At 50.0% G+C, this 16,100-nt stretch overlaps 1 protein-coding gene across 13 annotated transcripts in view; it reads left to right on the plus strand.

Annotated features, from left to right (window-relative positions):
* The first annotated feature begins 441 nt into the window (after positions 1-441).
* The window catches only part of CADPS (calcium dependent secretion activator), a 210,988-nt gene continuing 195,329 nt past the window's right edge, over positions 442-16,100 (plus strand). For 4 of the 13 annotated variants that reach the window (XM_050312874.1, XM_050312883.1, XM_050312876.1 and 1 more), the window contains exon 1: positions 443-904. In XM_050312874.1, coding sequence (XP_050168831.1) covers positions 521-904 — 384 coding nt within the window. In that variant the 5' untranslated portion in view covers positions 443-520. Of the gene's footprint in view, positions 905-16,100 lie in introns of all 13 variants that reach the window. The other 9 variants (XM_050312879.1, XM_050312881.1, XM_050312886.1 and 6 more) reach the window with 4 other exon arrangements.

Here is a 16,100-nt window from a genome sequence, read left to right on the forward strand (position 1 = left end):
TGCAGGGCTGTGGGGACATTGAGAGCACAGCAGTGTCTGTGCAGGGCTGTGGTGTCTGTGGGGACACTGAGGACACAGTGCTGCCTGTGTGGGGTTGCGGGGACATCATGAGCGTAACAGTGCCCGTGTGGGACTGTGCGGACACCACGGGCACAGCAGTACCTAGAGATACTGGTGCCCGTGGGGACACCGAGGGACGGTGGTGCCCGTGGGGACACCGGGGACACGGCGGTGTCCGTGGGGACACAGTGCACATCCCCGCCGGCGGCGCCGCCCCCACCGGGCATGCGCGGGGTCCGCCCGGCGCTCGCTCCCCTCGCCCCGCGCGTGCAGCACCGCGGTCAGCGCCCGCGCGCACGGGGCGGGGCGGCGCGGGGGCGCGCTCGGGCGCGGCGGCGCGCGCGGAGCCGGAGCAGGAGCCGGAGCGGGGCGCGGACAGAGCCGCGGAGAGCGGAGCCAGCGCAGCCCAGCCCAGCACAGAGCCCGCCCGGCCCCGGCCGAGCCCAGCCCAGCCGCCGCGATGCTGGACCCGTCGTCCAGCGAGGAGGAGTCGGAGGAGCTGGTGGAGGAGGAGAGCGGCAAGGAGCCGCTGGCGCCCGCCGCGGCGCGGCTCTCGCCCAGCCGCCCCGGCGAGGGCCCGGGCGGCGGCGGCGGCGGCGGTGGTGCCGGCGGCGGTGGGAGCGCTGGGGGGCTGCAGCCCGGCGGGCGCGGCAGCGGTGCGGCGCGGCCCGCCAGCCCCAGCCCCTCGGTGGCCAGCGAGAAGGAGAAGGACGAGCTGGAGCGGCTGCAGCGGGAGGAGGAGGAGAGGAAAAAGAAGCTGCAGCTCTACGTCTTCGTCATGCGCTGCATCGCCTACCCCTTCAACGCCAAGCAGCCCACCGACATGGCCCGCCGGCAGCAGAAGGTACCGGTCCTGCCCTGCCTTGCCTTGCCTTGCCCTGCCCTTCCCGGCTCTGACCTCCTGGTCAGGCCTGGCCTCCCGTCCCCATCACCCACCCCTGGCTGCTCCCTGCCTGCCCCTGCCCTCCTAACCCCTGCCACCCACCCACCCACCTGCCTGCCCCCTACTTGCGCGCCCGCAGCTTACCTACTGCCCTGCCCGCTCCCCGAAATACCCCTGCCTGCATCCCCTGCCTGCTCCCTGCCTCTCCTCCTGCTCCCCAGGCCTGCAAACGCCCGGGCACCCCAAGGGCACTCCCGGCACAGGGCACCTTGGGCCCGCGTGTTGGGGTTTGCTGGCAGCAGCGCTGTCCCGGGGCTCAGGGGAGCCCCCTGACCCTCTGCCATCCTTCGTGCTGCTGCCCGACGTGGCCTCCCGCACGGAGCCGGCACGGTGACACAGGTCATTGCTCCTAGTTACGCAACGTTGGGATTTGGGAAGTTTGGGATGTTGGTCGTCTAAAGGTTGTTGAAAGGAGAGAGATGTGTGTTGTATTGTTGGAAAACACCAGATGCGTGTCGTCGCCTCCTGCAAAGGGACTCCACAACTCCATGCTTACTGCAAAGTTTGCTTAACTGGGAGTGCCGGCACTGACTTAGGGAGTTGCCGGGTCTCATTTAAACTTCTTGCAAGTGTTTGTGTCCGGCGAGCTCCCTGACACTGGCTTCCCGGCAAAATGGGGCAGCAGAGGTTTGCGATGAAGTCTCTGCCACAGTCCTGACTCTTCCTCCCCAAGTGCGTCACCGCGGCAGGGCCGTGTGCTGCTCCGGGCGGAGGCTGGGCAGGAGCGCTTCACCTGGGCTCCCCATCCCAAAGAGCTGCCTTGGAGCTTGTTTCTCCTCTAAGGCACAAGCTCACGGGCCAGGGCAGAAATTTAAGTTTCTCTGAGATGTGAACACGGGCGTCTTCCAGTCAACTTTTTCCCTGTGGCAGCCAGAGCTGGGTCTGTGATGGGATGTAGCAATCTGGAACAGCTGGCTGACTTTTTTTTTTCACCATTTTCAGTTGAGTTTCTTAGACTGCAGTTTTAGCCTTGATACTCTTCTGTGTTCACAAATGACCTTTACAATTCAGGCAGACTCCTGGTTGTATTGATGCAAACGACATTCAGTTCTGCTACACCACAGGACTATTATTAGTCATTGCAACATACGGAGGTAGGAAAGTGTATCCGTACTGTCTCATGTAGTTTAAAGGCAATATAGGACAATCTGGTGTTGCTGGAAGACTGAATGATCTTCTTTTGTTTGCTGAGCAAAGGGCATAGCTGAAATTATAGCTAGGTTTGGAGATGCTTTTATTTATTTATTTATTTGTTTATTTTTGCCTTTTCAATAGATTGTGATTTTCCAAAGTAGTTTTGGCTTTTGTTTCCTGTGCAACTTCTTTGTGTTAGAGAAAGATTGTGAAATATAAGTTTGTTTTGCAGAATAATTGTTTGTTTTGCAGAAATAAAAACAAACAAACTCTAAAACAGTTTCTTATGTGAAATTGAAGCGAAATTGACAAGTATTTTATCCAAAGGAGCAGGCAGCATCTTGTGGTCCAGAGAAGAGTGGCTGGGAAGAAGAACAGTTCAAAGTCCCTGAAATCAAAATAGTGCATTGTGAAGGGACAGAAAGAGGGGAGGAAAAGGGGGTGAATGAAGTGTAAGTGAAACAAAAAAATGAGGAGTAATGACAACTGGCAGCAATACTCAAGGGCATGGAGAAGTTATGCAGGATCTTGGGAGGAAATAATCCATCCTCTGAGAAATGAAGAATGTAGGGAAACATGTCTAGCTTATTTATACAGATAGCTAAAATAGGTGTGTATTAGTGGCTGACAGTCTTCCCTCAAACTTAGCAGAGAGATGAAATTGGGAAAGTTAAATTTAACGTGATAACACATGTAAAATTAAATTCACCCTTTTAAAGGTGAATGCATTCTGGTTTTTTGTTTTTCTGTATATCATTATATTCACTTGTCATACTGGGAATAAATCCTTGCCCTTATTCCTTAGCCAAGACTCCTACTGATGTCAGTTAAAGGACTACCAGAGCCTTGTTGCTGGACTTATATGCTCCTCTGCTTTCCTTATGCATCCCTCTGGGAAAGACCACCCTTCTTTCTCTGACTGTGTGGTGACCGGAGGGTGAATGTGTGGGACTCTCTCTCTTGAGTACCGAACTTCAGCCTCAGTGTATTTGTTGGGCCTTTAGTAGTGATGGAAATACCAGGCGCTCAAGACTCATCAGAGTGATGCAAATGCATTTTGCTCCGTAGGGAAAAGGTAGGAGAAAACTGGGTTTTAGTCCTGCTCTAATGGGAGCTGCTGTCTCAGTTTTTGCTCATCAGCAGAGGAGGAATAAACTACTTCTTTTTCCATTTGCCTCTTTATTCTCACAGTCTGCTGTTTGCCAGGGAAGTGTTTCATCCCGGGAGAAATGGGGAGCAGAAGCCCCCCAAGTGGTGTTGTTGGCAGTCCCCAGGCTGGTGTGCAGGACCGCGCTCCCTCCTCTCTTGATGGTGCCGGATGGAGAGGCTGTGGAGGGAGCTGCTGGATCCACATGTGGGCACTCTGGGGACGCGAGGGCCTGACCCTGCAGATCTGCCCACTGGAGTTGCTACCTGTGGGCAGGACATCTGAGAGCCCCACTGAGGCTCTGACAAGGCAAGGGGACCAGCCAGGTTTCAGAGTGGGCTGCTCAGACCCCGCACCCACATCAGGGAGGTGCCGCGCAGCCACCGCAGAGGTGTCTGGGCAGACCCGTGTGGTGGTGAGGGCTTGTGACCTGTCCCCAGCCACGCTCAGCAGGTCCTGACCAGCTGAAAGGAGGAGGATGAGATGTGGCTTCACCTGGCTCACAGCTCTCCCCTGTAGCACAGGAGATGCTGCCACCCCCGAGCATGGCTCAGGCAGGCGACTGTGGTCTCGCAGGCGAGGCAGTGAGGCTGTTGTCCTGCAGACTGGTTTCCTGGCTGGGTTACCTGATAAGAGCCAGCCCATACCTGTGGGAGGACCACAGCTGAGACTGGGCTGTGTTGCAGGCAGCCTCTGCCAGGCTCCCAGAGCCCGGGGCTGCTTCTGTAGCTTCATCTTCTTCTTTGCAATTTTCTCAGATAAGAAAGCAATTGATTTTATTGCGGTCACAGCACTGAAGTCCTTGCCTGGGCTGAAGATCCCTGCGGTGCCTCCCCTGAGGTGTGTAATCCTCCCTCCTTGATCCTGCAGCACTGCTGTCTCAGAACTGGCTGGTACCTGGAGCCCCAGGGAGCCACATGTTAGCGTGGTGCAAATGCATCAGCACCGCAGGTACTGGTTATGTATCCACACGAGTGTGTGCAGTGCTGGGGAGCTGGAAAACGCAGCCTGATGTTCTGCGGCACTCATAAACCACCCTGGAATAAGGGGAAGCGTGAAGCTAAGGTAGTGTTGCAACAGAAAGGTTTGACATGCCGTTTGATAAACTATAATGTACATGAGGGTGAAGAAAACAGTGGAAAAGTTTGAATGGATGGCGTAGCTGGGTATATTCAGCACGTGGGCATGACAGCACTGCTTGTTTACTCCGGCAACAAACTCTGTTTTGGATTTCCAGATAAATTTAAGCAGATGCTACTCAGAGCTGGTATTTTTCCAATCTTGACACCCCAGAAATTTCAGCAACAGAGTAAAAATTGTTTTCTAGATCAGTGTGTTCAGTTCTACACCTCTGCTTCAGGTTTATCTTAATGTTTATGTGGTAAAGCTTCACTTGAGTAACTACACATCTGTGATGTCTACCTGTAAGTTCTTTTATTTACATCTCACTACCAGGTGTTTCCCAAGGGAAAAGAAAAAAGGCTTATTAGATACCTTCCTGTGCTGTCTTTCTTGCTTAGGTTCCTTTTTTAAGCCACTGCTGAATTCCAGGCACATTTGACACGTGGATAGTGGTCTGCAAGACACTTATCCCTGAAAAGCTTGGTGAGAACAGGGAGGTCCATTTTTATCTCCTACCCCAGGTGGGAGGAAGGTAGCAGTGTGTGGGCAGCCCTTTCTAGACACTGGGGAATCTGAACAAGAGACCTACTGAATGTGGAGAAAAAGCTCCCATGAGAGCTTACAATATTGCTGGACACGAAAGGCTCTGGCCTTGCAATGCAGCTCAGGAAGAAAGTGGCTTTGCCAGCTCTGTTGCTTTCAGAACAACGTGTTTTATTACCGCAGATGGCACTTAGCTTGGTAATTGCTTGCCCAGGATGTATTTAGTCTTTTCTCTAGCTCATGCTGACTTGTTGGAAGTAGAGTTGAGACAACCAGCCGTGCTCCGTGCCTCTTCCCACTTGATCCCAACTGTCTGAAGCCTTTGGGAGGAGAGCTCAGCTGGCAGCCTGGGGATGTCAGACAAGGTGTGTGTCTGTAGTGATGCAGACCAAGCATCCTTGGATGTGGGCTGTACCTCTTGCTAAATACCTCCAAAGCCACAGCAGCCAAAAGGCACAGCACAACCCAGGAATTGGTGTTTGCTTATTCGAAATTGCAGAAATGGACAGATCTTCTCCAGATTATCGCCAGTCTCATGAAAACATTCCTTGGGAAAGGGGCAGCAGGAAGAAATTGTTAGGAGATAAAATGTGGAGAGCACTTTAGGTCAGATACCACTGCAGTCATGGTTGCCATCGCCTGTTTTCCTCCCTGCTTGCAGAACAAGGGTGCAGGCAGGGAGGAGAGTAAATCAGTTCTCACTGGGGGATAAATGTGGGATCAAAAAAGTTCCAGCTTAGTTGCAGATTACCAGAGCTACTCCTGGGAGAAGTGGCTTGTGATTTGGGTCCCTGTGTAAGCCTGTGGGATGACGTCTGGTGCATTAGCAAAATTCTCAGTCAAATTCAGCAAAGCGCTTAAGCTTGTGCTTTGCTGAATGGTGATTGATTTAAGCACAGTGCTTAATGCAGAACAGGTGTGAGGGGTCAGAAACTGTTAAATTGGTAACAGTGCACCTTAAATTATCAAATTTCTGCCTTTTCAGCATGCACACAGATGCTACAACAGTTAGGAACATAGTAAAGCTAGTGCAGCCTTCCAAATAATCGCATGCTTCTTCCCTGTGATGGGCTGGGTTGTTACTCTCATGCCATATTTACACAAGTTCTCTCTTAAAATCACCAACACATTGCTCTTCTGGGACAGACATTGACTCAGGTGGTGTTTGGATGTGTTTTAGCAGCTTTCTGCTGGAGCAACTTGATTTTATGGTCAGATTCTGCTCTGCTGGCCCCAAGAAATGCCTGGAGGTTCTCAGCTCTGCAGGGGAGGAGAGGTAAAGACGGTGCTCTGCTTGTTATCTCTCTGTCTCTGTTGCTCTCTAGTGCTGTTTAAGAAGGAGGTGCAATGGTCAGGCAGGTCTCAAGCGTGAGCTGAACCTCATGGACAGCTCTTTATCTGCAGCAAAGCTTGAAAGATAATTACTAGTGCTATGCCTGTAAAAACCTGGAAGAGTGGTTAGGGGGTGACTGCCACTTAGGTGGCTCAGTGTGGTCATAGGCCACTATCACCATCAAATGAGAGCTGTGTGTGGCTGGGCTCTCAGCTGGGGCTGTCCCTGGATCAGCCTTGTGCCAACCCCAAAGTGAAGACAGGCGTGTTTTCAGAGCATCGCTGTGGGGAGGACAGTCTGGCACATCTGAGATGCTGTGCTCCTTAGCAGTGTGGAGTGCAGAATGTGATTATTGTGCTCAAATCGCCTGGATTCTGCAGAAAATGGTTATTTTCAGTCAAAACACTTATCATTTATTTTGCCAGTGCCTTATCTTAATTTAATTTTGGAGATATTAAATATCTGTCATACTTTGGCTATTTATATACTTGCAGCTTATTGGATTGTGAAGCAGGTAATTAAATAGGCTGTGAGCTTGGTCTTTGGCTCTTGTGAAACTTTGCAGTTCTTGATCCATAGCATGACATTTCAATTATTGTGGGTGGCACCTCTTGGGCCAGAGATGTTGTGAACTAAGAGTGGAAAAGACTTATCTGATTGTGCAGCTCCAACTCCTGCTAAAGCCCGTCGTTTCCAAAAGGTATTATTTATGGCCTTGCTTTGCGTAGTCTAGACACTCTCCCCGAAGCGCTTTGCCTTTTGCACAACTTGTAATTCCTTCTGCTGAATGGTGAGTCACTTGTTCTCCGTTCACCTAAGTGGGAATTGGTCGGCAAGTCATTTCCCTATGCAATTTTTTGTTAGCTGGAGAAGTATTTACTTAGTTTCTAGTGTGGTTTAGCAGTAGGAGCCCAGCCATCACAACTCTGCTAGGAGCACTGTGTGCATCCAAACCCCTTAGAGCTACTGCCAGTGCTTTAGCCCAGGGTGGTACAAGGTAAACATCCTATTTCTATTTAATTATGTGAACTTGATCAGTATGTTAAGACCAGTCGATGTAGTATGATCGGTAAAGCTGCTGCTTGGATGGTGTCGATGTGAGTCCAGCTAGAGACTTCAGCAATGCCAGGGTTTCACCCACAGAACGATCTCTAGGAATCACATATATTTTAGTGTGTCTTTGAAAGTTAAGACTAATTAAAACAGTAGAGTTCCCTCAAAACACTATCCCTGGTGGTGAGCAGCTCCTCTCCGTTTATCACCCAGGAGAACGGGTGGCTCCTCAGTGGAGGGGTTTGATAGGTGGCCCCTCAAAGGTTTTCTCTTTCTGGTGATAGAGCAGGGTGAGGTAGGTCCGATGGAAGGTCCCACCTTGCTTCCCAGCTCTTTTGAAATGTGGTGCAGTCGTGGCAGAACAGGCAGAGTTGTCTCCTCACCTTGGCTGCTCCTCACGCAGGTGGCACCACCAGCTCCCAGTGGGTCAGAATAGGGTCACCCTTCTCATAGGGGTGGTCCTTGTGGTTTAGCAGCAGGTCCAGCTGTGTCTTCATGAGGTGGAAGAGGGGAGATGCAAGAAATATCAGGTTCCTGGGGAGTTCCCCTGTGTTATTACCTTGTAGGTACTGACAAAAGTACACAGAGCATCCTAACCTGGTGCTTGATTAGGAGGAAGTTATTTGTGGGTACAGGATATTTGGGATGTTTTAGCTGGGTTTTCCTCTGAATTGGGTGGGCTTCATTCTTAAAACCAGACATAAGAATAGTTGCTGAGTGTTTGATGTTAACCTTTTAAAATTGTTGTTTGAAAAGGTGCTTTTAGTGATAATATTTGGTATTGTTTGTCTGTGATTCAGGCTGATAAAGTCAGACGTTTTCTAGAATTTAAACACCTGAGTCAAAATGTCATGCAAATATTTATTCAGCTTGGGGGAAGTGATGCCGTGTTTGTAGTTGTCATAGTTCAAAACCTGTCTGTCTACTTCACAGTAAGACTGAGAGCTTGGACTTTTATTAGTGTCAGGTATATAGTGACCCTTGTCCATGTCTGCCCATATCCAAATGTTAATATTTGATGAAGAAATTAATGAAATCTAGATTTAGTCATGGTTTTTCCTAGCCCACAGAATGCAGTGTTTATCTTTGGGGACTGGAGATGCGATGTACAGATCTCAAAGGAACCCCACTGACTTTGGTAGGACTTTGGGCTGATGCCACAATGAATTTGTACAAATACCCTGGCAAACAGGGCTGCCCACTGATGGTCCAGCAGCGGCCTTTTGTGATCTCGTGTGCTAAATTAGGGTGACATTCTCACACAAGGGAAGAGTGCTCTTTCACTTCCTAAAATGATACATCTTCAAGTCTGGCTTTGCCTGTAGACCTCCCAGTCCTTGGGGTGGGATTTAGATCCACACTTGATTTAGGATGAGCACCACACGTGAACTCGATCTGATCCTGCGCGAGCATGGAGCAGCGTGACCCTGTCCCTGCAAATCCATCACTCACTGTCTTCAGACAGGGGAAGAATCTTGGGGGGAAAAAATTCAATCAAGTTTTTGGCAGTGGAAAAGAACTACTTGTTTTGGATGTTGTTGTTGCCTGATGTACTTCTGCAGGAGAAAGGAGCCCTGTATCCAGAGCAGCTGCAGCACTGATGGTGTGTGCAGACACAGTTTAGTCCCTTGGAGCAAGGCTAAAAAAGGGAGTGGTTTGGCTCCCAGTTGCCTGTGTGGTACAGGGAAGGAAAGGCTGTTTTCCAGGCTCACCCCATGAGGAAGTACTGATAAAAGAAGCTATTTGTTAAGAAATGTCTTGTTGAAACCATCTCGTAAGTTGGCTTGTTAAGAGCATCAGTAGTGTCTGCACTAGCTTTTGAGTTTGATCCCGAGCACCCACTGAGTTGGGGAGGATGGCACAGGGAGTTTGCAGATTCTGTAAGTTTGTAGCAACCACTGATGTCTATTAGTTGCAATGTGTGTTTGCAGTTGATGAGTTGTGCAGGGCATGCTGACTCCCATAGGAAGTGATTCTCCCTTTCCTAGGGAATTTATTTTGTTCTCAGGCCAGATGATGCTACGTTGGCATTGCCCTGAGGTACAGAAGCCTGTGTGGTGGAGTGCAGGATTTTACCATCTTAAGCAGCCCAATATGTAACCACAGCCCACAGTGCTTCCCCACCTCCATAGCACAGGGGAGCTGCCCCTTGCTTTCCTTGGAACCCCTCAGAGAGGGTCAGTGGTTTTGTCAGGGATCCCTTTGTTGTCAGGGATGCAGTTGTGCACGTACATGAGGGTTGTTTTGGAGCCCGGGTGTCACAGCTGACATACAGACTCCAGCTGGGACAGGAGGGGACAAGTTGCCTGGCTGGTGGCACCCTGGTGAGAAAAAGGGACTTGGGTTTGTTATTTGGCTGTCAGAGGGAAGATAAACTGATGCTTCTAAATACATCACCATGCTCATAGGAGTGAGATGAGGTGGGTGCCTTCTTGTTGAGGTAACATCGCATTTCCAGCTGGTGCTTTGCTTGGAAACAGACTCTTATCCCCAAGAAGAGATTTGGGGGACCCCTGTCCAGCCAGTTGGCCAAGTAAACCTAAACATTGCAAAGACACTTTGGGAGGAGGTTTCTGGGCTCACTCTGGCCAGCCTTGACATGTGGCTGGTGCAGCTGGCTGTGAAAAGTAGAAGCTCTTCCAGGAACAGCCAACCAGATGCAACCTGTGTGCCACTCAGAGCTCCCCTCAGGTGTCCCTGTTTGATGGGTGGGGGCTGGGAAGGAAGGGGCACTCAGGAGTTATGTTCTAGGCACAGAAAATACTGGGTGATTTGGGAGCAATTAGGTGAAGCCATTCAGAAGTTTCTGTTGTACTGCTGCTGATGCTGTCAGGGGCTGTAGCTTTTGCAAGGAGGCGGGGTTTCACTTTGCCTGGTGTGCTGTTGAGGTCAGCTGGTCCCACACCTCAGCAGCAGAGGATTTAGGCAGCTGGAAGGTGATACAGGTATCACACAAGCAGAACATCAAGCGAACGCAGTTTTCCTCTAAGATGCCAAACACCCGTTCCTAATTCAGGAAGAGGTCACAAGTGCTTTGCATATTGCACGTGCCCAAATTTGCTTTTATTGCCTCCACCCCTAGATTTCCCTCCCTCCCAGCAGACTGCTCCCATTCTTCTTGCAGCCAGAGATGACAGGCTCATCTCTGCCTCAGAAGGAAGCTAATGGGGTGACGCAGCAGGAGCCAGCTGCTTTGCTACCTGCACGGTGACAGTGCAAGGATGAAGGAAGGACACAGCCAGCTCTTCTTCAGCCACGGGCGACGCTGCATGACCCGACAGCGGTGCCTGATGCAAGAGCCAGCTCTGTACCTCCCACCCGTGGCTCTGCAGACCACCCTCTGCCAGAGAGACCTCCAGGCAGGAGCCATCTGCTGCTGTTATCTGGGGACATGCAGCTGTCTGAGCTGCACGGGGTAGGGTTTTGGTGCATAGCCAAGAGCTAGTTGGAGTTAGGACTGCAGAGACTTTGTGTGTGCTCAGTCATTCGCGAGGGCAGAGCAGCTCTCGAGCGTGAATCGATGCCGATGCTCTGCGACGGGAAGGAACAGGGATCTGGAAAGGGCACCAGGCCTGGATGAGGGAGTTTGGAGAGGGAAGTGGCAGCTTTGCTCCCTCCCTTTATCAGCTGTTTGGTGCTTCAGTCTGCAAATCTTCCTCCTCTACAAAGGTATCTGTGAAAGAGCTGGGGCAGTGAGGAGGGATTGCTGACAGATTCCAGGTGTAGCTGTTCTCCTTTTCCATCTCCCACTTGCTCTATGGGAGGTAACGGCTCATGGCCATGCATGGATGGTGGGGAATAATACTGCCTCAAGAGAGAACTGGTGTCCTCAAAAGACTCAAGTTGACCATGGAGTGGTGGTTTACATTGGCCAAGGCTCTACCTGCTTGTTGGTGGGCTCCTGGATTTCAGTGGTACCTTCTGCTCTTAAGGATATTGGCCACAATGTGGCAAAGACCCTTCCCCTGGCTTCAGCTGGAGTCTTGTGATTTTTTTTCTGCTTTGAGGGCAGTTTCTTCCCCAGAATCTCTCACGAAACATTCCTCTACAGCCTGAGCCATGTGCCCAGCAGGAAGAGCAGCAGTTGGTGCACTTGTTGTAGCCTAACTGGCATAGGGAGGGAAGTCTGGGCAGGGAGTGGCATCAGAGAGCCTGTTCCTTAAACATTGAGCTGGCTGCTTGCACCAGCTCCCATGAGCCTACATGACTGAGACAGGGACATCCCCTCAAGGGTTCCACCAGCCCAGGAAGGGGGTTACGTGTCTGCAGAGCAGAGCGAGCACGTCTGAGGCACAGGTAGGGAACAGGATGAGCATGCTGGTGGCATGATGGAGGATGGGGGGAAGTGAGTTTGGCCTTTGAATTCCACTTTTAAACCTCTGGTTTTGGTTGTTGTTAAGTGCTGTTACAAGTGCATGTGCTTGTACAAGGGTTATGAGCTAAGCGGGATGGGATCTCCGTGGGTGTTGTTAGAAGGTTTTTCCATCAATAGTGGCAGCCACTGAAGTGCCCAGATTCCAGTGCCATATAAATTGCTGGCTGATATTTCTTCCTAAGGCTATGTTGCATCTCTGCTGAACTTTTATTTGGATTTCCTCAAACTCTGATCTCTAAAGCCTCTGTGGCAAAGCTCCTGCTTTGTGCATATTTCATGCAGGAGGATGTGAGTGACAGAAATTCTTCCTGTAATTTCATCTCTCTGTAAACTCCCTTCTTTTAGCTTCTGTCACACACCAGAATATTCCTTTCTGCACAGAAGTCACCCCAAAAGTGAATCAGATCCTGCTGAGCAGGACAGCCTTCCCACCACCTATTTATAGTGTGTGCAATTACCCTCCATGCATCTTGGAACTCTAATTGCCTTTTTATTGCTGTTTAGCAGTGTGTTAAAGGTTTTTGAATGCTCATGCCTTGTTTTCTCATTAGCTCTATTTATTCCTCCTTTGGCTCCCTTCCTCAACCTCATCAAATTTAGCATCTTCTTGCCTTCAGGGCCTTGGGCAGCTCTCCTACTTCTGACTTCTCCCATGTCCTGTCTGGTGTTGCTGCTCCAGATGCTTTGTGTTCCCCAGTCTTGCTCTGATGTGCTGTTGGGGCCCATCCCCTGGAAGGGGCTCTGTGCCTGCTGTGATGCCCTGCCAGTCATCCCTTTGCCGGGCAGGGTGGCTCAGAGAAGGTGCCTCGGTGTTTCTAAGGCAGCTGCCTTGCATCAGGCAGGGCTGGTTAGCATAGTGAGGCTGCCCAGGCAATTAGGGGCAAGTACATGGTTTCAAAATGGGAAGCAGTGGTCAGGAGTCTGGGAAGCAGCTGGTAGTAGGGTCTAGGAGTTGGTAAGCCAGGTGGGGAGGCAGGTGCTGTGTCCTGGGGTCCCCTGCATGGATTTGTTTTGCCAGGGTGGCCCAGGAGCTGCTGTATCACCAGTGGTGCCCATGTGATATGGCCCCTCTCTAAAGCTACAATCTGTTGGGCTGGTGGCACATAGAACTGGTATCACTGAGATTGCTTTTTTTTTTAGTGTTTTGTGTGTATCCTATACTTGTTTTCACCTGGTCTTGGACAGCACCTCGTACCCTGGGTGGGTCACTGGGAGCAAGCAATAACCTGCATTTGCCTCATATAGTCTCTTGAGTGCAAAGTCCTTTTCAGTTGTATTTGCTTTATGGTTTTGCCTTGTTGTGTGGCATTTCCATAGCTCAAATTAATTTAATTATCCCTCGAGGTGCTTGCTTGCTCACAGTTGTCTGAGACTTTATTGCCCTCCTCTTGTGTATTGAGGAGCCCACACAAATCTTAATCATCACTAAATGTAATCATGGTGCTTGATGTTTGTTCTTCCAAGTCCATGCTGTATACAATGAATGAAACTGGTCTTAATACCCATCTGTGCCTCCCTTTCAGCACCTGTTATGTTCCAGCATGCTTCCTTGCTCTGTATGGCCCCACCACTCACTCCTAACAGCATTTGTATTGACCAGAGAAATTCATGTTTTATGTAAAATTCTATCAAAAGCTTTCTCACCCTGTAGGTAATTTATGTACAGAGCTTGTCCTCAGCAACCTTAGCACATCTGCTAAATGTGCTGTCTGCTCAGGGAGGGCTCGGGACCAGGCTGAGTTCAGTAGCCTGCGGTGTCTGCAGGTTATGGGCTGAGGACAGGCGAGTGCTCTGTGCTGCCAGCCAGCATCCCTGCCTGCAGCCTGTGTCTGCCTGTGACACGGTGGCACTTGCGACATGGGCTGTGCAGTGCTGCCCTAGGCTGGCGTCCTCACCAACCTCACTCTGCCTGAGTGTGGGGGTTCATTAGTCGGCAAGAAAATTACTGAGGTGAAACAGGGCCTGGAGCTCTTTGGTCTCAGAGGGAGTCTGCTGTTTCAGGTTCCTTGTGAAAGGTAAAAGCAGAGGCAGATCTTGGCAGTTTGGGCACTGACTGGATGCTTGGGTCTGTGCCAGGTTACAGGTTCAGCTCCCTGCTCGCTCCTTCACAAGCTCTCACAATTATCCAGATCTTTCTCAAGCTGCCATCAATAGGAAGGTGATGAAAATATTTCTCCTCCCTCCGTAGAGTACTGGGTGACAGTGAGAGCTTCTGAGATGCTGAGTTAATTGATTAGTGCAGGATTCAGGTCCCTGGGAGTGCTGGGGCTGGACCTGGCGAGAGTGTCCGTGCTGTAGCTCAGACACACACAGACACCGAGCACCCAGGGGCTGTCCCTTCCGTGCCTTGCCGTGTCCTCCAAGCAGCTTCTACAGCTGCTCCCTCTTAAAATAAGACAGTTGACAGCCTTGCATAATTCATGCTTATGAGTTGTGCGCATTTGATGTTTAATTTACACACTTTTAATTTACCAACTTTGTGCCCGATAGCCATGCACCCTTTCCTCCTGTTTGCATTTTGGGCAGGTGGACAGCAGGCTGCCTGGTGTTTCCATAGGCAGGGCAGTGCATGGCTTGCTGGCAGCTCGTTCTTCTGTCATCTCCTGAGCTTGTCACGGGTGCTGCCATCCTTTAGGACAGAATAGCAGAGAGAATTGCACTGTAATGCTTCAGAAGCAGGGCAGGAAAATCTCCATCCTCATTGCTCCACTTTTCTCTTTCCTTTGATTGCTCTCAAAACCCAACTGCTGTATGAAAGGAAGGCAGCCTGGAGCACTGAGCCTGGCTTTGCATTGCTGGGAGTCTGCAAAGCAAGGCTTTGCTCCAGACAGGCTCTCTCAGGATCCATATGCATGTGCTCTGGCTGCCCTTGCTTAGGGCAAGCTCTTGGTGCAAACTGTGTCCTCCAGGTATTTGTGCTGTGGTGATGGTTAAGGCTGGAAGGGACAATCAAAATGGGACTAACAGCAGGTGGGCATTTAAACTAGTGTAGCAGTTCAGCTGCCCCCTGTTAAAGCCCTCATGAGCAGGAGAAGAGTAAGACCTCTGAGTTTTTCCTATCAGCCAGAGGCATAAGATCCGATGGCCAGCCAGAAGCATATTCAGTGGCCAACCAGAAGCATCTGGCTTGCTGTTGAGTTGCTGCAGGTCTGGGAGGGAGTTACAGATGCTCCAGTAGTGTGGCAAATCATCTCCATTTATCTTGTACTGTTATGCCTCGATGATGTCAGATGGTCTCTTTACATTGCATATATATTCAGGCTAAGCAAATCACAGTAGTTTTCCTATTAAAATTTAATGATGAAAGATCACACTTATAAGTGATTTCTTTTCTTTTTTTCTCTAACCAGTTGTTTCATTTGCTGTATAACCCTCATGCTAATGGTAATAATCTTTCCTTGCTGTGACTCAGGAGAACAGATGTGCCTTTTGAATTCTTTTTTTTTTAACCTACGCAGAATCTTTGTGGTTTGTTGTTTTTTTGTTGGTTTTTTTTTTTTTTACAGCTCTGATTACTTGCTTTGAAATGCTGTGACCTATATTCAAGGTGAAACTTGTGATAAATACTTGCTTTGGGAGAGAAACAACTATGTTTTTGGGAAGATTAAGGCCTGTCAGGCAGCAAGCCTCATTTCAATTAGACGTCAAAATGCAAATCATCCAGACTTCAGAGTATGTCAAGGTGAGAGTAGAAAGGACTTTAATCCATTCTGAGATTGAGTTGAAATCCTCAAGCACTTTAATTGTTCTTGGTTAGTTACGCTGGCTAGGAATCCTGTGGGGGTAAGTCACAATTGTGTAAGGAAACCCTTCAATAATATTTATTGTCAAATGTTAAAAGGCTTGCTGGCTACATGTAGCTCATAGAACTATCATCCCTCAAATCATGACTGAAATTTGCAGCTGTAATGACAACTCCCCTGATTTTAATGTCTCAGTTATTCTTGGGCTTTTGGGTAAATCTGCTTCTTTCGTGAGAGAATCTTAAAAACCAGGCGCATTCTCAAAGCAAATAAAGAAAACTAACCCAGCAAAAGCAGGTGCAATGTGGATGCTATGGCTGGACCTCCCCAGATGACCTGTGGGACCAGCCAGCCTTGTGTCACTGATTCTGTTTCCTGTCCTGGCCAAGAGCCAGGATTGCTGTGGAAAGGCAGGGGACCTCACAGCAGGATGGGAGGGGACAGGAGCAGCATCCAGGGCTGATGGCAGCTCCACTGGATGCCCTGTGGCTCAGATGGGGCACTAATGCTGAGCAGGGCCACAGCCCTGAGCAGAGCTCTAGCATCACTAGATGGGAGGACTGGGGATTTTCCCTGTGAGAGTGTTGCTTTTGGAAAAGATGGCACCTGGAGCTGAGAGCACAGCTTGCCAAAGCAGAAAGGAGCAT

The sequence above is a fragment of the Myiozetetes cayanensis genome, unplaced genomic scaffold (genome assembly GCF_022539395.1).
Source record: "Myiozetetes cayanensis isolate MyiCay16 unplaced genomic scaffold, myiCay2020 scf18, whole genome shotgun sequence".
Lineage (NCBI taxonomy): Eukaryota > Metazoa > Chordata > Aves > Passeriformes > Tyrannidae > Myiozetetes > Myiozetetes cayanensis.